At 44.1% G+C, this 22,659-nt stretch overlaps 1 protein-coding gene across 2 annotated transcripts in view; it reads left to right on the top strand.

The window, feature by feature from the left end:
- Positions 1-22,659, top strand: part of skap2 (src kinase associated phosphoprotein 2) — a 283,699-nt gene that overhangs the window by 160,511 nt on the left and 100,529 nt on the right. For both annotated transcript variants that reach the window (XM_068002204.1, XM_068002193.1), the window contains exons 8-9: positions 7,567-7,630; positions 13,232-13,360. In XM_068002204.1, the coding sequence (XP_067858305.1) occupies positions 7,567-7,630; positions 13,232-13,360 (193 nt within the window). The remainder of the gene's footprint in view (positions 1-7,566; positions 7,631-13,231; positions 13,361-22,659) is intronic.

The following is a 22,659-nucleotide window of genomic DNA, read 5'->3' as shown; positions in this document are numbered from 1 at the left end:
CAAAAACATACAGCACAATACTTAGAAATGTTACCAATTTTTTTGTGGGTATTTAAATGCTTGATGGTGAAGTAAGGGTTACAGGCAATAAAGAACACTACCCGGAGATTATTTCAAGCCTGGCTTCTTTCAGGTCTTCATTAGAAGATGATCTCATTTTAGAAATATTGATCCAGTTGGTGGGAGAAAAAAAGGAAGATGTTCAACAATCTTCTAAGATTTCTTTTCCCAGTTGATAGTCTTCCAAGTAATCGCAACTGATGAAGGTGCAAAGGAAACTATTGTGCAAGATACTTATTTACATTTCTAGGCTACACAACTCTAGTTGCACTTAGTGATTTGCTTCATAACTGTATATAATAATTGATTGTCATTCAATTGATTCAATTTAGCACTATCCTGAAGTGATTGTTATGCCATACTTGAAAGGCATGCTTCACTATCAGTTCAAAATTGAAATAAAATAACATAAAAGATTCACAATTTCTGTTGCCTTTGTTACAGTTACAACATTAATGGGAATGAGGTGCATTAACCAATACATGCTCACCCATATCAGATAAATTAAACTCATGGCAGCGAGTGCTTCATAATTCTGTAACCACAGAATTTCTCTTGATTGCCTTCCTTAAATGGTTTTCTCCAGTCTAATTGGAACCAATCTCTGGAGTATCAATATCAAGGGCTCTGAGTCCCAATGATTTGCAACTCGTTAATCCTTCTGCAGTTGAAGTGTGCAATATTTTAAATGTATTAGGATTATGTAACCCCATTGATCTCAGATCCTTCATCAACTGGTTTTGCAGAAACTCTAAATTCAGTTTAGCAGATCAAGTGTGGTGGTATGCATGGTGTGAAATGCATAGGGATTAACGAGCTGCTAATCAATGGGAATTACAAGATTGGTGTCAATTGACATCATTTGGATTTAGGAGATCAGTATTGGTTACCTACTATTTAATGACTAGCTGACTCACCTGGCTGGTTGAAAAGTCAGGTGAGTATTAAGTGACGTACAGGGTCTCAAAGGCTAAGTGTAATAAACTGTTCTTAAACAATTTTAAATCCTCAATTATTCTAACCAAACTATCAGTTTAAAGCTGTTTCTCTGCTGTGTTTTAAAAATAATCATATTAAGATTGAAATGGTCCTAAACCCTGGACAGACTTACCACAAAATCTATACTTTCATGTTGCAGAATCTGGTTAGACTTGGCAAAGAAATTGCTCTTGAGGAATTGCAGAATTCTAGATGCCCTGGCTAACCTTAAGCAAAGTCACAAATGCCTGATTTCCACTGAAATTTGGAGCACCAGAGGCCATCTACAGACATTATGATGCCACGTGAAATGCAGTTTCATGCCGATTGATGCATGTTCAATGGTGCTCTGAGTTTGAGAAAGTGAAGCGCCCAATGAGTACATCGTTATGTCGTTAACTCCATAAGTGCAGGCCCCACAGGCTCTGACTCCATGCACTTTAAAAAAAATTGAAAGTAAAGCTATCTACAGGGGACATTGGACAATTCCTATAGCATTAATACATTTTGTCCCATTGTTGTGCAATGGGTTTCTTAATATTACTTGTTTCTTTTTGTCCAATACCCTGTATTGGTTAAAAGGGCTGTTTTCAGAATAAAGAAAAAGTGTCCAATTTATGCCGCACCCTTTATACTGAAAGTTACATATGTCCAGTGAAACCCATAGTGGAGTGTGACTGACTTCTAGGATGGACAGTAGTTAACCTCCCAATAAAAGAGCCGTCTCACTGAAGCTGTGACAGAAAGAAAGCAGGTATGTGGACTTGTAACATATGATGGAGAAATTCCATTGAAACCATTCTTATATAACGTAAATTGCTCTAAGCTCTGCAAAAACTTAGGGGGGAAAAAAGATGCTGGTCTAGAAATTTAGCCACGCAGCGCCGCTTTTTTGGGCACTAACCAGCCTACTAAGTTCCCAATATAGCAGGCAGTAAGTGCATGGACATTTCCGGCTGGAAGTGCGCAACCCGCCATATTGGAGAAGGTGGTTGTGCTGGCATCAGGAGTGCACATTGGGAACATTTAAATGGGAATAATTTATTCAAATTAAGGACCTGCGCTTCTTGCATGACATGTTTTCCATTTTCGAATGCCTCAGCGCTTGACGCGCCACGTGCTGAACTTACACAGCACGACGTGGCACTAACCAGCAGGAAGGCCCCCTCACCAGTGCTATTTAAAGGGATCATGCAGTACTTAGAGGTTAGAACATAAGAGCATAAGAAGTAGGAGCAAGACTAGGCCATACGGCCCTTCCAAAACCTGTTCCGCCATTCAATAAGATCATGGCTGATCTTTTACCTCAACTTCACTTCCCTGCCCTATCTCTATAATCCCTTGATTCCCTTAGTATCCAAATATCCATCGACCTCCGTCTTGAATATACTCAACGCCTATGCATCTACAGCCCTCTGGGATAGAGAATTCCAAAGATTTACAACCCCCTGAGTGAAGAAACTTTTCCTCATCTCGGTCCTAAATGGCCGGATATCTTATCATGAGACTATGACCCCTAGTTCTAGACTCTTCAGCCAGGGGAAACAGCCTCTTAGTATCTACCCGGTGAAGCCCTCTAAGAATTTTATATGTTTCAATGAGATCACCTCTCATTCTTCTAAACTCCAGAGAATATAGGCCCATTCTACTCAATCTCTCCTCATAGAAAAACACTCTCATCCAAGGAATCAACCTAGTGAACCTTTGTTGCACCCCCTCTAAGGCAAGTATATCCTTCCTTAGATAAGGAGACCAAAACTGTACACAGTACTCCAGGTGAGGTCTCACCAGAGCCCTATATAATTGCAGCAAGATTTCCTTACCCTTATACTCCAAACCCCTTGCAATAAAGGCTAACATACCATTTGCCTCCCTAGTTGCTTGCTGCACCTGCATGTTAACTTTCTGTGATTCATGTACAAGGACACCCAAATCCCTCCGACTACTAACATTTCTTAGTCTCTCACCTTTTTAAAAAATATTTTGCTTTTCTGGTTTCTTATTTCAGGCTGCTGGTTAACTTCTGGGCCTTTTTTGCTGTTTTATATCACTCTGGAAAGTTTATTCTGTCTAGACAGAGAAAGATTTTGCTGGTTTTGTACTACTATTGGCTGCCTCAGAAATAATTCGGCTGCAGTCATGGGTGATCTCGTAGGGCTGACATCGGGGCTTGAGGATGAGGAGGAGCAGCAAGGAAGACACAACAGAGCAGGACAAACAGCCAGAAGAGGAAGGAGGAGGAGGGCACTGCGCGGGAGGCCATACCCATAATGGGATTTCAGGGAGCACTTCTCCTATGTCAACTTTGCGCAGGAGCAATGTCTCAGGTGGCTTCGCATCATCAAGAAGGCTGTCACTGAACTACATCATCTGCTGCAGCCATAACTTGAGCCTCGCACAATTGGAAAACAATTTGGCATTTCTTTTTGTCTTCAGCAAACCTATGAACTGTTCTTCAGTTCACAAGTCTAGGGAAAGACCAGGAAGACAAATAACTTCAGCACTGCCTGTAGCTGTCAAGGTCAGAGTGGCCCTCAACTTTTATGCCACGGGCTCCTTTCAGGCTGCAACAAGTGGCATTAGTCACATATCCCAGTTCGCAGTACACCGATGTATCAGGGCGGTCACGAAGGCTCTCTACGCCACGAGAAACACCTACATCTCCTTCCTATGGATAGATCAATGCAGAATGAGAGAGCATTAGGTTTCGCCTGCATGGCTGGCTTCCACAGGATGTGCAAGGTGCTATAGACTGTACACACATTGCCTTGCGTGCTCCCTATCACCAACCTGGCATCTATCAATCGAAAGAGATTCTACTACCTCAATGTACAGCTGGTTCGCGACCACAGGCAGCACAAACTGCAGGTGTGTGCCCACTATCCTGGCAGCAGTCATGACACTTTCATCCTGTGGCAGTCCTCTATGCTGTCTTTATTTCAACCAGGCTGCCAAGTTACAGGCTGGCTATTGGGCAATCAGAACATGGCTCACAACTCCAACAGGAACCCGGGCATGGCTGAAGAGCAGGCCTACAATGAGAGCCATGCTGCCACAAGAAACATCATCGAGCAAACAATCGGTGTGCTTAAGCAATGCTTCCGCTGCTTGAACCGTTCCAGAGGAGCTTTGCAGTAGCTCCCTGAGTGGGTATCTGTATTTGTTGCCATCTGCTGCATGTTGCACAACTTCGCCATCATGAGGGACCAACTCTTACCACCACCTAGGCGGCATCAAGTGCAGGAGGAAGTGAAAAAAGAGGAGCGGCAGCGACCACCAGTGCCCCTACCTGCCAGAACTTGTGACAAGCTCATCGAGGAGCGCTTCACCTAAATAAGTGCTCCATCCACAATGTACCAACAATCCCACAATTCTTACTACTTTCCTTACAACTACCATCCATTGGCTTTCTTTAGTCCAAACTTGAGTCTTGCCCTCGTTCACTACAAAGGTAAACACCAATACCAAATCCAGAACAAAAAACAAATTTATCAATCAACTCAATTACATCTCTATGTGATGGTTTACAGAAATAATTAAGAATCACCCTTGAGCCAGCTCTTAGTACCTGTCTTGTGTGGAACTTTCCCTATCCTAGTGCTCTTACATGGTGCTTCCCTAGTAGCTACAGCTTGGGAGATGGGAGGCTGCTGAGCTTCCATTGAGGACACTTCAGATGGTCGTGGAGGAGGACCTTGAGCAGCTCTGGGCCTTGATGGCGTGGCTGCAGTCTGGTCCAGTTGGCTGTGTAACATTAGCAAGGGCACTGGCGGACAGCAGAAAGAGCAAAGGAAGAAAAGGTGCTGTCAAACCTTCACTGTCTCTGATGCTGACTATTGTGTGTCTTCCTATGATGTCTGTGGTGGCCTCCTCCATAAGGATGAGTCTTTGCAGAGTGGTGCAACCTCCTCCTCTGCTGTTTGTTTCTCTTCTGTTGTGTTCCAGCTTCTTCTGCAGGAAGGGTGGAAATAGGTCAATATGTGCCCTGCGCAAGAGCTTTCCACCCTTGCAATATATGTGCCAGTTTACCATAGTGTGCATGATGACTAGAAAAACAGCAAGTACGGACAAGAGGAAGAAGTAGTTGTGAGAGTAGTAACAACTTTGAGGGTATAAGTTCAAGTGGAAAGAAGGTGCAGTGAAGTCTTCCCTCCTGACTTATGGACAGTCATGAGAAGCAGGGAAGGAAAGGATTGATAGTGTGGAGGAAAAGTTAAGGTTCTGCTGGACTGTGTCAGAAGAATATGATATGAAGGGGAGTCTCACCTTGGCAATCTGGTGAGATCATAAAATTTCTTTCTTCCCTGCAGCCAGGTCCTGAAGATAATGCTGCTTGATTTCACATATGCTACTTCTTGCCATGCCCATTCACTAACTTGCCTTGGCATCCACCGACCACTTAGAGGACCTCCTTCCTCTCCTGAACTTCCTCCACCAGCCCCTCCAAGGGTGTATCTGAAAGCACAGATAGCCCTGCTGGAACTTGCCTTGGCCCCAAACATCATCCTATAGCTCGACAGTGTGACTTCCTTGCTTTGGCCACAAAAAAATGGACCTCCTCTTAAGCTGCTGTAGGACCTTAAGAATCTGCACTAGCCTTCAATTTCTCACCTCCTAAACGGTGAGCTGCCTGAGGGAAATATGTTTCAGGCTGGCAGCTTACCTCACTTATTCAAATGAGAAGCGACCTAGAAATTGGGATGGGTACCCCGCCAAATCTTCTTGGCAGCTGTTGCTCTCACCCCATCCACTTTCTGCTGGTTTCCTGCTGGGAGACCAAAATCAATCTCTTTGTTTCCTCCTTCATCCTTTACCCCTCCACCATCCTCCGACCCCCGACCCCCCCAAAAAAACTTTTGTAATTAAGAGCTAAACAGTTTTCCACCTATTTTGACTTTCCATCTGATGTCTTTATGTCCTTGATGTGGCGATGCCGGTGATGGACTGGGGTGGACAAATGTAAGGAATCTTACGACACCAGGTTAAAACTGTTGGACTATAACCTGGTGTTGTAAGATTCCTTACATTTATGTCCTTGAAAGTAGGGTAATCTTGTTTCTTCCAACCGCATAAATGTTGAATGTATTTGCTGGCATTAATCTGCTAGGCTGGGAGGAGACAGATTTTTGCTGGTGAGTAAATGGAGTAGTTTAAATGCATGATGTGCACTCATTATTAACATTGTATTCTATGATGTTTTGTTGCCACCTGTTGCATTGGAATTGATAGCACCTATTAGTGCAATTCTGCTACTGTATCTTAGACTTGAGATAAACTTTTGCTATGGGGTCAACTTAGTGTGAAGATATTAATATAACGAGAACACATAGGATTGTCAGCAAATGAAAACTGACAGTAGGTTTGGTATACATACAAGAAATCTAGGCTTGCCATTTTAAATCCTCAGAGGAGGTTACTTCAGGAATTGTATATCTTGAGCCCTCTCGATGCACCTTCTCTTGGGTATTGAAAGATGTGGTAGTTGACTTTGTCCATAAATTAACAAATGCTCTTGACATTTAGGGATTGAGTTCTGTGTCACTGTTTGTGGATGCTCAAATTGTGAAATGGCAAATTTAGCTGCTGCTGATCAAACGTATTAAACTTTTGCCATTTCTTTATACATTTATTTAAATACTAACTTACTAGCTACATATTAAGCTAGTAATAGTTTCACATCCCAGAAGATGATCGTGTTTGTTTAGTTACTTTGCACTGCCAAATATTAGCACTTTTGTTTCCACAAACCTGTGGTCTGAAGGTATGTGCTCAACCTTCATCTGTTGCTAAAGAGGTCTGCTAGGTTCTAAATAACCTTGAGAACCATTGCGTTCAACTGGTGATAATCAGTGGGACCTAATGTTATATCATGTCTGTAAACAACAAAGGCAATTTCATGTGGTACTTTGTATTTTTATCTAACATATTCCTAAAAGTCAGCAAATATTTAAACAGATGCATACAAAGTGTAAAATGGTGTTCTATAGGCCAAAATTCTTCTCGTTAATTAGTTGTGGCATTTTTAACAAATAAAAAATACCAAAATCTTTACAGTGTAAGGAAGTGACATCTAATGCAGACAAGACATTTAATGGAATATTTCAATCAGTCAGTAATGATATAGACTGTTAGTGTAATAAGTTCTTACATTTAAGATTTCTGTTGAAAGCCAGTTCATTAAGTTGTCAGGTTGACTGGCTGATTTTGACAAGGACATTTTTGGAGGGTTGTATATAGCAGTTTAAAGGAAATCACTGATGTCTCTTAATTGCCAAGGGTAAATTTTGTTCATCAGTTTTACATTTGACATTGATGAAGAGGAGCAGTTTTCACACAGTTGCCAGCTGCTGTTCAGAATTTAAACTGTCACCCATTGCTTCAATTACTTAAATTTGTCTAATTTAAACCGAACATAATTCCAAACATCCTTTCACAGAAAAGACCTGCTGAACATTGAAAGCACAAATTTCTGAGGAGTGTGTATTTCCAATTTCTTCCAAGGTTTAACTTGTGTATCAAATTTTTCAGTTTGCTGCAGCTTCTTCAAGTGAGGTGGAAGGATGGATTGAACAGCTTCAATTTGTATTAAAAGGTAAGAGTTAAAACAGATGTGGAAGTGGAATTTTTGGTAGATTATATGCTATAGTGGAGTCCTTAAAGCATGAACTCCTGCTAACCAAAACAGGTTGCTATTGCCACTTTTCGCCTGCTTCTGAGTGTCGCTGATATACCTCCACTGGTATAATGGATCCATTGGTGTGCAGTACTCACCGAGACCACTACTCACCTCCACTGGATCCCTGGATCAACCTAATGCTGGCTCGAGCTGATCAACAATCACCACTCCTCTCTGCATTTCCCTCCAGAATGTCCGTTCAATTACGAACAAGGTCCTTGCCATCCATGACCTTACTTTGGATGATTTCATTGACATCATGGCCTTGACGGAAATCTTCAGTAAGGGGCAAGTGATATCACCTTGCCCCTTACTGAAGCCTCCATGCCTGGCTATACTTCCACCACCTGCCCTGCCCAAACTGCTGCAGTGCTTTGTGGGCCTTATCTTGATCTGACCCTCTACTCCTCTGGCATCTTCTTGCGTTGTTCCTCTCCTCTCGCCTCTACTTTAAAATTCGCATTCTGTACTGCTCAACCAAGCACCACCCAAGTTTCTCACCAAGATGATGGCAAAAATGCTGAACAAATATTTTGTTTCAGTCTTTACGGTAGAGGACACTAAGAATATCCCAACACTGGACAAACAGGGGGCTCTAGGGGGGGGAGGAGCTAAATACGATTACAATCACTAAGGAATTGGTACTCAGTAAATTATTGGGACTCAAGGCGGATAAATCCCCTGGACCTGATGGCTTACATCCTAGGGTCTTGAGGGAAGTGGCAGTAGGGATTGTGGATGCTTTGGTAATAATTTTCCAAAATTCTCTGGACTCGGCAAAGGTCCCGGCAGATTGGAAAACTGCTAATGTAACACCCTTATTTAAAAAGGGTAGTAGGCAGAAGGCTGGAAATTATAGACCAGTTAGCCTAACATCTGTGGTGGGTAAAATTTTGGAGTCTATTATTAAGGAGACAGTAGCGGAACATTTGGATAAACATAATTTAATAGGACAAAGTCAGCATGGCTTTACGAAGGGGAAGTAATGTCTGACAAATTTGCTTGAGTTCTTTGAGGACATAACGTACAGGGTGGATAAAGGGGAACCAGTGGACGTAGTGTATTTAGACTTCCAGAAGGCATTCGACAAGGTGCCACATAAAAGATTATTGCTCAAGATAAAGAATCACTGGATTGGGGGTAATATTCTGGCATGGGTGGAGGATTGGTTATCTAACAGGAAGCAGAGAGTTGGGATAAATGGTTCATTCTCGGACTGGCAACCAGTAGCCAGTGGTGTTCCACAGGGGTCAGTGCTGGGTCCCCAACTCTTTACAATCTATATTAACGATTTGGAGGAGGGGACCGAGCGTAACATATCAAAGTTTGCAGATGATACAAAGATGGGAGGGAAAGTGGAGAGTGAGGAGGACATAAAAAACCTACAGGGGGATTTAGACAGGCTGGGTGAGTGGGCGGAGATTTGGCAGATGCAATACAATATTGGAAAATGTGAGGTTATGCACTTTGGCAGGAAAAATCAGAGAGCAAGTTATTATCTTAATGGCGAGAAACTGGAAAGTACTGCAGTACAAAGGGATCTGGGGGTCCTAGTGCAAGAAAATCAAAAAGTTAGTATGCAGGTGCAGCAGGTGATCAAGAAGGCCAACGGAATGTTGGCTTTTATTGCTGGGTGATAGAATATAAAAACAGGGAGGTATTGCTGCAGTTATATAAGGTATTGGTGAGACCGCACCTGGAATACTGCATACAGTTTTGGTCTCCATACTTAAGAAAAGACATACTTGCTCTCGGCAGTACAAAGAAGGTTCACTCGGTTAATCCCGGGGATGAGGGGGTGGACATACGAGGAGAGGTTGAGTAGATTGGGACTCTACTCATTGGAGTTCAGAAGAATGAGAGGCGATCTTATTGAAACATATAAGATTGTGAAGGGGCTTGATCGGGTGGATGCGGTAAGGATGTTCCCAAGGATGGGTGAAACTAGAACTAGGGGGCATAATCTTAGAATAAGGGGCTGCTCTTTCAAAACTGAGATGAGGAGAAACTTCTTCACTCAGAGGGTAGTAGGTCTGTGGAATTTGCTGCCCCAGGAAGCTGTGGAAGCGACATCATTAAATAAATTTAAAACAGAAATCGACAGTTTCCTAGAAGTAAAGGGAATTAGGGGTTACGGGGAGCGGGCAGGAAATTGGACATGAATTTAGATTTGAGATTAGGATCAGATCAGCCATGATCTTATTGAATGGCGGAGCAGGCTCGAGGGGCCGATTGGCCTACTCCTGCTCCTATTTCTTATGTTCTTATCCTCACTTCTTTCCTCCTTTTGTCTCTGTACCAAGCGAATTCTCATCTTTGATGATTTCAACCTCCACCTCAACACACCTAGCCCTCTCTCCTCTGAGTTCACTGTCCTGTTGTCCTCCCCCTCCATATAAACTTTCTTACCCATATTCACTGCCACCCCCTCGACCTTGCCATCCCACGACCTTGCCTTATTTGAATAAAGTCGCTCTATTCCCAATGTCTCAATCACAGACAAGGTCACCTCTGTTCACTTCCTTGTATCCCGCACCACTCATGCCCCCTTTTCTCTCTCCATCCCCCTTTCCAATCCCACTTCTTTCTGCATCTGCTCCTGGAAAGACTCTCCTCCCAAGTCACTTACAACAACACTTTCAAACTTCCAACTATCTAGCCTTTGGCCCTCCGTTCGTTACGATACTTCTACAGCTATCAATCTGCTCAATCACCCCCTAACCTCCGCCTTTGATGACGCGTCCCTAGTAAAACCTTTACTCTGCCCCGGTACGGCTACCATCTTCGCTCCCTTAAATCCAAGCGGCACAGACTTGAATGCATATGGTGCAGAACTGGTTTAGCTATTCATTGCCAGATCTGGCTGGACCACATCAAGCACCATTGGGGCCCTGCTCTCCTCTGCCAAAGCTGCTCACTACTATAGGATATCCTGGAATGTTTAGATACTCCCCTGCTGCTTTTCTTCACTACCAACCATCTCCTTAAACCCCTCGCCACTACCCACTCATCCTCGTGTTCAAATCCCTCAATCGCCTCGCCCCTCTCTACCTCTGTAACCTTCTCCAGCCCACAACTCTCCAAGAAATCTGCATTCCTCCAACTCAGGCCTCTTGTGCACCCCCACTCCCTTCGCCCTTTAACCAAGCTTTTTTTGTCACCCATTCTAATATCTCCTTTTTTGGCATCAATTTTTGTCTGATTATGCTCTTATGAAGTACCTTGGGATGTTTTCCTATGGTAAAGGCCCTGTATAAATGCGAGTTGTTGTTGTTGTTGTTGTTGTTGTAGGTTTCACGATCGTTATGCTGATGGCAATCCATTCCTTTCAAATGGATTACCATCGGCGTTACAATTGGAAAATCTAGGTCGTTAAATGGAAAACGCTCTTAAGGAGGACTAGACATACTACGTAAAATATTTGCGCTGTCCTTTTAATATCTAAATTATAAAATAACTGTGTGAAAGACAACTGTATTGGTAAGTACCATTATTCCTTGCCGCCAATAAATTAAATCAAATTTGTCTCAATATTCTGCAATTCACATTGTGTTCTGCTTGCCCATTATCACCACCTTTACTGCGTGTACTGGTTCCCTATCCCCCGAGTGATAAGTTTAAAATCCCCATCCTTATCTACAGATCCTTATATAATCTTGCCCTACCCTACCTCTGCAACAGCCTTAAGCCATCTTGGGCATACTCTCAAGAACTCACTCCCAAAACCCTCTACCTCTTTTTTTTTCTCTTGAAATCCATTTCTTCGATCAAATATTCTGTCACCTTTTTCATGTTATCATTTTCACTGGCAGTTGGTGAACTGAACTCTGCATTTATTTGAGAAGTCTGTTTTCTCTGACTAGGGAGCATAATCCCATCTTCTTGCAATGCACCTAAAATGGTACAAATTTAATACTGGTATCCACAGTGTAAGATTGTGTAGGTTTTTGCATACTATCATATGTTGTCATTTAGCTGTTGTGGCTTCTAAGCCTGCTAGGTTCTTCAGTTGTCATGGGAACTTAAAAGATCCTTGGTTTACAACCTGTCCCTGACATTCCATTTATGCCTTTGTGGCAAGTCGATGTCGTGCTCTTATTCCCTTGAAAAAGAGTCAAAGGGCTAGATTTTCCCCCACTATACCAATTGAAATTGGGCGGGATAGTAAAGAAGTAGGAGGGAAAAATGGGATCCCCGTCTCTGAAACTCATGCCTTAAATTTTCTTCTTCACCCCCCCCCCCCCCCAAAAAAAAAGCAAGGAACTTGGCTCCCCAATCCTTGAACCCACATTTTAATGACGACATTAGAGTGAGGTTAAGGAAACAGGCTGATTTCCCTGCCTGTCCACTGAAATACCATCAACCCCAGATAACATCAGAAGAGGGGTGATGGTACATTATAGGGCAGCAGCAGGAAGACTGGTAATGACCCTAAGGGAGGGAGAAGGCTTGGCAGTGGCCACCCCTATGGCCGGAGCAAAGGTGTCTGAAAAGGTGTCTGTAAAAAAAAAATCAAAACCTCTTCAGGGTGCTTCTACCCCCTTTAATGATGCCTCCTCCTCCTTCCTAGCAATGATGTGCGATGTAATTCCCATCAGGAACAAGCCCTGCATTGTTAAGTAGGTCTGACCCAGGAAAATGGGTCAGGTTGGTAGCAGAGTAAGGGAGGCAGGTGGAAGTCCCTTCCAGCCTGCCTGTGACAATGAAACCACTTCAAAGGGAAATCCAGCTCAAAATATTAAAGCCTAGGGTAGGAGTTTGTATGCATAGGGCACTATGTGGAGGCCATTTTCTTGGTGAAAATATTTTCAAGAAGCATCAACAAATCTTGAGAGTCATTCTGGGGTGATAAATTAACCAGAAAGCACAATGTCTAATCTTTGGTATGCAAGTTAAAGGCAAACTGGATCATTGGTATCTTGAAGTGAAACTACCTGTGGTCCAAAAATAAACAGACAGGGTGTCATATAGAAGAAGCCCTTCTGCTTTTACTTCTTCTATCTCCCAGTACCACCTGTCAGGCTGGCTCAGTTAGTAACATTGTCTCCTCTGAGTCAGAAGGTTGTGGGTTCAAACATAATTCCTGGGCTTTAGCACATAATCTAGGCTGACATTTCAGTGCAGTACTGAGTGTGCGCAGCATTGTCTCGTACTATTTTTGGATGCAACGTTATATTGAGGCCCCATCTGCTTATTCTGGTTGAGTAAAAGATCCCATAGTACAAAGAAGAGTGGAGAGTTCTCGTCGGCCAACATTCCACCCTGAACCAATGCCTAGCTTTCATCCTCCCTCTCCCATTTTGTTGATTCCTTCAAACCATGGCATCAGACATTCTCCTACTGAGTGGAATGCCAACGCAGTTTTTTTTTAGGACTTCTACCGATGCTGCTCTGCTGCTATTGATGAGGATATGCATAGGAGTCACTTGAGTTGATTTACATTTTTGTTTAACTTTCTTTTAAATTACCCAGTATATTTCAGAATCTAACATATCACTTAATTGTTTTGTTAAAAAGACAGAGAATCTGGTATGATCCCAGTAGATGATGAAGATGAGGAAATGTATGATGATATAGATCCAGAAATTAAAGATGTCAAATCCGGTGAAGTGCCAATAGATGACGACATTTATGAAGAGCTTCCAGGTTTGTGTTTTTAAAGTATTCGTTCGTTTTTGATTAAAATAAAATAATTAAAATGCTCAGGAGAGATGTGAAAATATATGGTTGTAATGAGCAATTTAGCAGATTTTAAGTCTTCAGGTTTACCACCATGTGGCAAAAAAGGTTGATGGTTAACTAGAGACATGGTTGGATTAGCGTGAGGAGATAGAACAAGCAGCAAGACCAACGAATGGAGGAAAAGCCATGGATCTGTGTAGTATTGCTGCTGAACTACTTAAAGAAGAGGGGCCCAATGCAGTGAAAGAACATTATTGTATAATCCAAATTAATTTGTAGAAATTGCTTTAGGTTGGAAAGTTGGCTGTAATAATTCCATTACACAAGTGGACAGACGAGAAGGAGTGCACATAGATGTGATGGTCTGTTTAATGTGCCTGGTTAGCTATTTGCTCAAGTGGAAAGGCAAGAAGGCTTCAGAAGAGGATGTGCATGTGCTGATCAGATCAAGTTGAAATAGATGATTGAATATTGTTGGAAGTATGGAAAAGACACATAGGTGTGTTTCATTGATTTTAAAACAGTTATTAAAACTATAATAATTTTATGCTGTAATGTCAGACACTGTTCTACTGTTCTAATTCAAATAGCAAAAATAGCTTATTAAAAGAATTGTTGTCTTAATTTTGTAAAAACTGAATGTGATTATTTACAAAAAAAATTAAAGAATGTGCCCTGAAACCAAAATTCCTGGTGGCAAAGGCCTATAGAATCTATTTGAAATGTATGATTTTAGAATGATAAAAAACAAAGTGGGTTGAGATTTATTCACTCAATTTTAAAAATTTAAATGTAACTAAAACATGATTTTTAAAGATTTTACTGCTGTGATTTGTGATGCAAAACAAACCCAAGAACATCTGGACCCCGATATTAGCGGGGAGGCAGGATGGCAACGGGGTGGGGGGGGGGGGAATTGGGCGGGTGGGTACCCCGCCTAATAAAATTGGTCCATTTCCCAAGTGATTGTGGGTCAATTGGAGCCACGTAATGTGGCTTCCGGTTTGCCGTCTGACAACTGCGCAGTGGGCGGACTGCGCACCCGCATCACAGGCTGTCAGCTGGAGGAGCTCTATTTAAAGGGGCAGTCCTCTAATGGTTTCTCCTGGAGGAAACACCCATACATCACAACAGAGCAGCACAGGGGAAAGGCTGCTGCTAGATTTAGTGATGCCTTACTCCAGGTGCTACTGGATGGGGTGAGGAGGAGGAGGGATGTCTTCTACTCAGCGGACATGAGGAAGTGCCCTGCCTTTGCCACCAAGAAGGCCTGGCTCGAGGTGGCAGAGGAGGTCACCAGCAGCAGCAACATCTCCCGCACCTGGATCCAGTGCAGGAAGTGCTTCAATGACCTAACTAGGTCAGCTAAAGTGAGTACACTTACTCATTCTCCTACATTCCATCTTCCACATCACCGCCCCTACCCCCCTACTCATTCTGCACTGCCAACACTACTCTATCACATCACTCCTCACACCCAGTTAAAGCTCATCCTCAACTTACCTGCACTTCCTCACCTCCCCATTAGTCACCTCACCACTACCACTCAACCCAATCCTCATACAATGTCATGGTTCTGTCTCATACCCTGTGATGCATCTCTTTCATGGTCTGCCTCACCCAAACAAAGCATTCAGCGGTTGGCCACGTCACCATCACTCACTCATGCATCTGTACTTTCTCCCCTTTTAGGAGAAGAGAGCCCAGAATGCACGGGAGAGGGCGAGGAGCGCAGTGGGGGCCACAACAGATAGTCGTCCTCACTGATGCGGAGCAGGAGGCACTGGAGCTGAGCCGCACCATCGGGGACGCCGAGACTGGCACCCGACAAACGTCTGGTGACAGAACTTTAACATTCAGCACACACAATATGAATTGATGTTAACATGCCCTGCCATCTCAGTACCTCAGTATGCTCTTTGCAACATGATCTGTGATCATGCTTAATATTGCTTTCTGTTCTCTTACAGGGCCTTCAGCGACCGCTGTGACGGCAGAGGGAAATTCCTCAGAGGACCTGACTGCCTCTGAGGGTGCACCGTCACGTCTGAGCGAGCCATCCACCAGCGCAGATACACACACCTCAGTGGGTCCCAGTCCACAGTTAGTTGGGGTCGCACATGGTGAGTTACCACACATATGTGAGCACGAGCAGACACTGGTGGCAGGGGCAGCTGTGGAGAGACCGCGTCGGTGGGAGCACTCCTCTCCAGGCTCTGCTCAGCTGGACACAGATGCTGAACCTTGGGGGCCATCCTTTAAAAGGAGAACGATCGATGGGCAGCAGCACATTTGTGAGGTGCTGGAACAGTGCCACATGCACTCTCCACAATAGCGCAGAGGATGGAGGAGTCCAACTCCTGCATGAGTGGAATAGTGACACAGGTACGGGATGGAATCTCTGACATACTGTCACAGGAACGTTAGGGCATCTCTGAGATAGTATTGCGGGTAAGTGCGGGAATGTCTGCAATGGAAGGAAGGCTAGCCTCTATGGAGCTTCAAGCACGGCTCACAAATGAGTCCATTCAGGCCCTGACAACGGCCGTTCAGACTCAGGGTGAACAACATTCCGCCGCCTTAAACAGGCAGGCAGATACTCTAGCACTGGCCTTACAAGGCTTCACACATGTCCTCCAAACTGTCGTCCAGCAGAGTGGTAAGAGTGGTGTGGGCCTGGCCCAGGGTAGGGATGATGGCGAAAGGGGACATGGAAGTGGGCACGCCATTCAAAGCGCTCCCATGTCTCACCCATTGCCCCCCTCTCAACCAGTACCCGCAATGCTGCCTCCCCTCCAGGTGGCCGAGTCTGCCCCTGCACAGGTGCAGGTGGAGCAGTCTTTGGAGGGGTCCTGACAGGCACTAAAACCCAGAGGACGTAGGCCCAAAGCATCTAATTGGTCAGGGCATGAGCAAGAGAAACCTGCCACTACCTCTGCTGCAGCCACAGGGGATGCACCATGTAGAAGTAGTCCGAAGAGAAAGGCGAAGGTTTTGTAAACACGAAGGGGATACACAAGGGTGTTTGACAGTTGGTCATGTTTTTTATTTATATTTGCTTTTTGTTAAACTCACATTAAATATTATTAGTGTCACCACTACTGCCACGTCTTGGCCATTCTTGACTGGCTTCTGTAATAAGGCCCTTCCATGAGGTTCACCATGAACGCTGACACTTGATGCCACCCATTCGGTCACTCTACAGTGGGTGTATGTGTAGTTGCAGGACTGTTTTGTGCAGGGAATGAAGGGCTGGTGTGGGCTCTGCTCTATCCACGTGGTGTGAGGACTGGACTCTTCACACTGTATGATGTTAGGAGAACCGTTCACATATCAGTAACTTCCTGGCCTCACGAGCAGCCAGGTGATCCACTGTTCTTCCCATGGGTTGCTCCTCCTCCTCCATCTCCTCCTCCTCCGCCTCTTCCCCCTCCTCCTCAATGTGGGTAGCAGATGTGGATGGGGCCTCCTCAAGTGGCACCCCTCTCTGTTGTGCCATGCACGACTATAATGCTTCCCACTCTGCCTGGTGCGTATTGAAGTGTTCCCCCAGAACGATCAAGGCACTTGAAGCGCATCTTGAGCAGCCCTATAGCATGCTCAACTGTAAACCTGGTAGCGATGTGGTTGTCATTATATCGACGCTGTTGCTCGGTGATGGGGTTCCTCAGAGGTGTCATGAGCCACGTATGCAGGGGGTATCCCATGGCCCCGAGGAGCCAGCCCTTACGGGTTTTTGGTGTGTGGAAGAGGGGCAGGATGTTGGATTCCCAGAGGATGAAGGAATCGTGGCAGCTGCCAGGGTATCTCGTGCACACATGAAGGAATCTCTTGCAGTGGTCACAAACGAGCTGAGTGTTGATGGAGTGATACCTCTTCCTGTTTAACAGTCCTGGCTTGCGTAGAGGTGCTCGTATTGCTATATGGGTGCAATCGATTACACCCTGTACCCGTGGGAAGCCAGCCACAGGGTGGCCTCCCACTGCCCTCTCTGTATGGCTGAGGTCATCCATGGGGAAGTTGACATAGTGCGAGGTCCTGCGAAACAAGCTGTCGCTGACCTGCCTTTTGCACTTGTGTGCAGACGACGGAGACCCCGGTGATGTCCCCACTGGCACCCTGGAATGATCCGGAGGCGAAAAAGTTGAGGACAGTGGTGACTTTGACAGCGACAGGAAAGGAGATGCTGCTCGGCCCAGCCGGGAGCAGCTCAGCATTAAGGGGGCTGCAGATGTCTGTGACTACCTGGCAACTGACTCTGAGCCTCCCTATGCACTGCTCCTCAGAGAGGTCCAGGAAGCTGAGCCTCGGTCTGTGGACCCTGTTGCAAGGCTAGTGCCTCCTGTGACGTCGCTCTCTCTGTTGTTGCTCTCTGTTCTCTTGTGCAGGTGCCTGTGGCGCAGCACTGTATTGTGTAGCTCCACGTGGTGGAGGTGGACGCCGTGCCTGGCGAGGCTGGTGATGTTGCTCGTCCTCTGACGCAGTGGTGAATCTGACAAACAATGCAAATTATCATCCCGCTGGCTTTAATTGCTGGTGGGACTGCCGCATTCGGGAGGCCCGAGTGCACCCGGACGCGTCACTGGGGAACCCAGAAGTCGGCGGGCTGGAACCGGGCTCCAAACCCGCTCAGGATTTCAGCGATTTTCGGAGGCCTCCCCCAACACACCTGCCCCTTCACCCGAAAATTGAGCCCCTGGAGTGGGAAAAAGCTAACAAGCCAACTCCATATAATGTTCATGTGTGATTATTCTATCACGTACTCTTTCCTTCCCTTTCAAGGAATATTAAATTCCTTTCCCAGTCTTCACTGAAAGAAAAATCAAACAGTGCTACTATCTCTACTATCCTGAGTCCATCTCCTCAACAGGTATAAATCCTGAATCAACTACATTTAGGGAGAGTCTGTTCCAACTGTCTACTATCTCATAGAAGGGGAAAAGCTTTTTCTAATCTCTAGTCTTGCTCAAGGCTTGTGAATTTTGAATTGAAGTCTTATAGTCCTATTGTCATTTTCTAAATTAGGCATCTTGTTTACTTCAGCCTTATCTATACCTTTCATAATTTTTTTAAAGACTTGGTTGCTTGAATTTTCTTCATAGCATTGCCCCCTAATGCCTAGTATCAAGCTGGTGACTCTTCTCTGAACTTTTTCTAATGTATCTATATTCTTTTTGAGGTAGGAACTGCATGCCATACTCCAGAACTGGCCTCACCATTGACTTATATAATGTCAATATAACTTACTTTGACTTGTAGTCCAAAGCCTTTCAGATGCATCCCAGTATCTGACTTACTGTAATGACTGATAGCTGCTTCACATTGGTCAGATGTTTTCAGTGTATGATCAATGATCTCTTCCAAATTCTTTTACTTATCAGCCCCTTACAGTGAAGACCCATTCCTGTTATCACCAATACGCTGTAGCTACGAGTTTGCTTGAAGCCTTCCATGACTGGTGGGCACATGTCAATTTTTTGCTTTACTTTCTCAAACCTCACTACTTTGATTTAATATGTAGTTTTGGTTAGTTCTGATTTGAAATCAGTTTGGGTGGGCCATTGTAACCTGGCAAAATTTGGTGGTGTCACCTCTTCAAGGAGAGGTACTTAATCATGTCCCTTTGTGGCTAGGCTTACCTGGCCCTATGTTCAGACTGGCCTACATCAAAAAAGTACCCTCTTCTGTTATGCACGTGATCACTATTTTCTGTTCCTACATTTATCGGCATTATATCCATTTGCCCTGAATCATTTTACCACCATAGATGTTAGACCAACCAGCTATAATTACCTGGTTGGTGAAATTATATTTACTGTCCTTCAGTCCTCGGGTACCACTCCAGAATTTATGGAGTTCTGAAAAATATCAAACAAATGTCATTCATTAATTTCTGGGATGTATCCCTTTTGGCCAAAGAGCCTTGTGAATATTTAATCCTTCCAGATTCTGCATAATACATTCTTTGTGTGTTATGAATCACATTTACTATGATTGAATTTTTCTACAGTCCTGCTTTGTGAAGAATTTGTTCAATGGACCTGCCATAACCTTAACATTTGTAATAGTATTATCCAATTTAATTGATCCACCTGTTCTTTAACCGTCTTCTACTATTAACATGTAATTCTACTTTTGGAATAGTATAAACTGGCACCAAAATGTATAGTTTGGTTCAGTCCATTTTTCAGCATCCAGTAGTACAGCCCTTCTTAATGTATTAAATTCTATTGTAAGACATAGCATAGGAGTTAGAACTTTTGGATGGTTGTAGCGGTCTTACATTGGACTTGAACTAGAGAGCCCTTTGTTACTAGCACCTGCAGTACCTCCACTGGAACTAGTTCAGCTCTAGGATTAGTACTGCTCTCAATAATTTGGAACTATACAATAATTTTATGTCCGCTGTATTTGGCATGTGTTTAGCCTGCAGCTCATTGTAGATTGAATATCTCAGTCTTAAAAACTGCTTGTCTTTTTCATAGGCATTATATCAAGGCCATTAGTAGACATTACATTAGGTGTCAGCACAAGTGGATGGAATGTCATCATAGTAGAAGTAGTGCTCAGTGTTGTTTGGGATTGAAATTTCTTTGAAATAATGCTGTTGACTGCTTTTAAATGCCATTCATCTGGACATTTTTGAATAGCCTATTTAATACTTGATGATTACACAGTTGAAATCTGTCAATACAAGGCTGAGATTTAATCAGCTTAGGAACTTCAGGTTATTTTTTCTGCCTTGCAATACTCTCGGCTCTGGTAAATGTATGGATTTGCCTTTTTTGCCATGAATACTCCTTTTCATTTATTGTTAAAAGATAATCACAGTACAGTGCCTGTGATCGCAATGGGTAATGGAACATTAAGATGTTTGGAATTTAAGGCTCTAGCTAAAGAAAATATTGGCACTGACCTCTACCTGGAAGCACCATAGGAGTTTTCCAGCGGGAGACTGGCGGAACCCTCAGAGAAATGGCATAAACAGCTAAAAATGGTCATTTGCGTAATATTTCTTGGGTTTCTGCTGATATCCCACCAAAGTTATGCTGGGAGACCGGGAGAACTCCATGGAATTTCAGGGCTCACACTTCCATATGTTGTATAGTTCTGGAGACCATGAAGGATTTCTTTCACATATGTGAATTTATAAACTCACAAGCATACTGACTTTGTATACTGAATATAGAATTTGTTGATAGTCAAGCAGGAAATGGGTGATTTCCTAGTTGGAAGAGGCTGAAGAGGTATAGGATTGGATGAGGGGATGACACAGTATTAGAAATGTCTGGATTGTAAATACACTATCGGGGTTAATTTTATGAGCTTTTCCTTCTGGGAACATTATTCGGGAATTCAGGCACACAACCTCTCGCATGATTTTCCATCCATTAATTTTAATGTGCCACTCAATTTGCCCATTTCCCCATGGAGTCATGCACCAGCAGGAGAGAGCTATATACTTTCTCCATCTGTCTGGCTTTCCCAAAGTACATAACACTATTTGGTACATAGGGAGCTACCATTTTGGTCTATCCGGCAACCACTAATGTTGAAATAGACAACGCATTTTACTACCTATTTCACTCAATTGATGTTCTTGCTAAATGCATGCCCAACTTCCTCTTAAAATTACTGATGTTATCAGTTTTGATTGCCTCCTTGGGCAGTCCACACCAAACATTCACCACTTTCCATATGAAACAGTTATTTCTGAACTTCGTTTCCCATTGTTGTTCTCAGCCATGGTAAACAATTTCTTAAAGATATTTGACTAGATGAACCCTAAGAATCTGGGATACTTCAATATGATCATCTTTCAGTCTTCTCTTTGGTGTAAACAAACTCAGCTTCTACAGTTTCTCTTTGTAACTCAGGTGACCAATGTTTTCCCCTTCATGAGCACAAAAGGCTTCTATTCCATGGATATTCAGCTGCTCTGTGGCCATAGATATAATGTGGAGATGCCGGTGATGGACTCGGGTGGACAAATGTAAGGAGTCGCACAACACCAGGTTATAGTCTAACAGCTTTATTTGAAATCACAAGCTTTCGGAGCTTTGCTCCTTTGTCAGGTGAGTGAAGAGTTGCATAAAGGCCCAGCATATATAGTCAGAGAACAATGCCTGGTGATTACAGATAATCTTTCTAACTGTCCTTTATCACACCTCCTCAGAGAGATAATCACAGCAGTCAAAGGAGTGAATGGTGTTCAGACAGGTTAGTCAGGGAAACATTACATCCAAGAATACTGAGGTGGGGTCACAAGGGGTCAAATCAGAGAGAGAGAGAGAGAGAGAGAGTGTGAATGACCAGTTGTATTAAAAACAGATAACTTTTTTTCGCTGGAAATCGCAGCAGATCCGGCCGCATCTGTGTATGGAGAACAAGCCAACTACGACTTGAGTCTGGATGACTCTACGTCAGGTGGGGTTACATGTAGCGTGACATGAACCCAAGATCCCGGTTGAGGCCGTCTTCATGGGTGCGGAACTTGGCTATCAATTTCTGCTCGACGATTTTGCGTTGTCGTGTGTCTCGAAGGCCACCTTGGAGAACGCTTACCCGAAGATCGGAGGCTGAATGTCCTTGACTGCTGAAGTGTTCCCCGACTGGGAGGGAACCCTCCTGTCTGGCAATTGTTGTGCGGTGTCCGTTCATCCATTGTTGCAGTGTCTACATGGTCTCGCCGATGTACCATGCCCCGGGGCATCCTTTCCTGCAACGTATGAGGTAGACAACGTTGGTCGAGTCACAGGAGTATGAACCATGTACCCGGTGGGTGGTGTCCTCTTGTGTGATGGTGGTATCTGTGTCGATGATCTGGCATGTCTTGCAGAGGTTGCTGTGGCAGAGTTGTGTGGTGTCGTGGACGCTGTTCCCCTGAAAGCTGGGTAATTTGCTGCGAACGATGGTCTGTTTGAGGTTAGGTGGCTGTTTGAAGGCGAGATGTTCGTCGTCATCGATGACATATTGAAGGCTGCGAAGAACATGGCATAGTTTCTCTGCTCCGGGGAAGTACTGGACGACGAAGGGTACTCTGTTGGTTGTGTCCTGTGTTTGTCTTCTGTGGCCCGTCTGAACTGTCGATCGACGAGTCGAGCGTCATATCCCGTTCTTACGAGGGCGTCTTTCAGCGTCTGTAGGTGTCCATCGCGTTCCTCCTCGTCTGAGCAGATCCTGTGTATTCGCAGGGCCTGTCCATAGGGGATGGCCTCTTTGACGTGGTCAGGGTGGAAGCTGGAGAAGTGGAGCATCGTGAG

The sequence above is a fragment of the Heptranchias perlo genome, chromosome 2 (assembly GCF_035084215.1).
Source record: "Heptranchias perlo isolate sHepPer1 chromosome 2, sHepPer1.hap1, whole genome shotgun sequence".
Classification (NCBI taxonomy): Eukaryota; Metazoa; Chordata; class Chondrichthyes; order Hexanchiformes; family Hexanchidae; genus Heptranchias; species Heptranchias perlo.
This window is presented reverse-complemented; position numbering and strand designations above follow the sequence as displayed.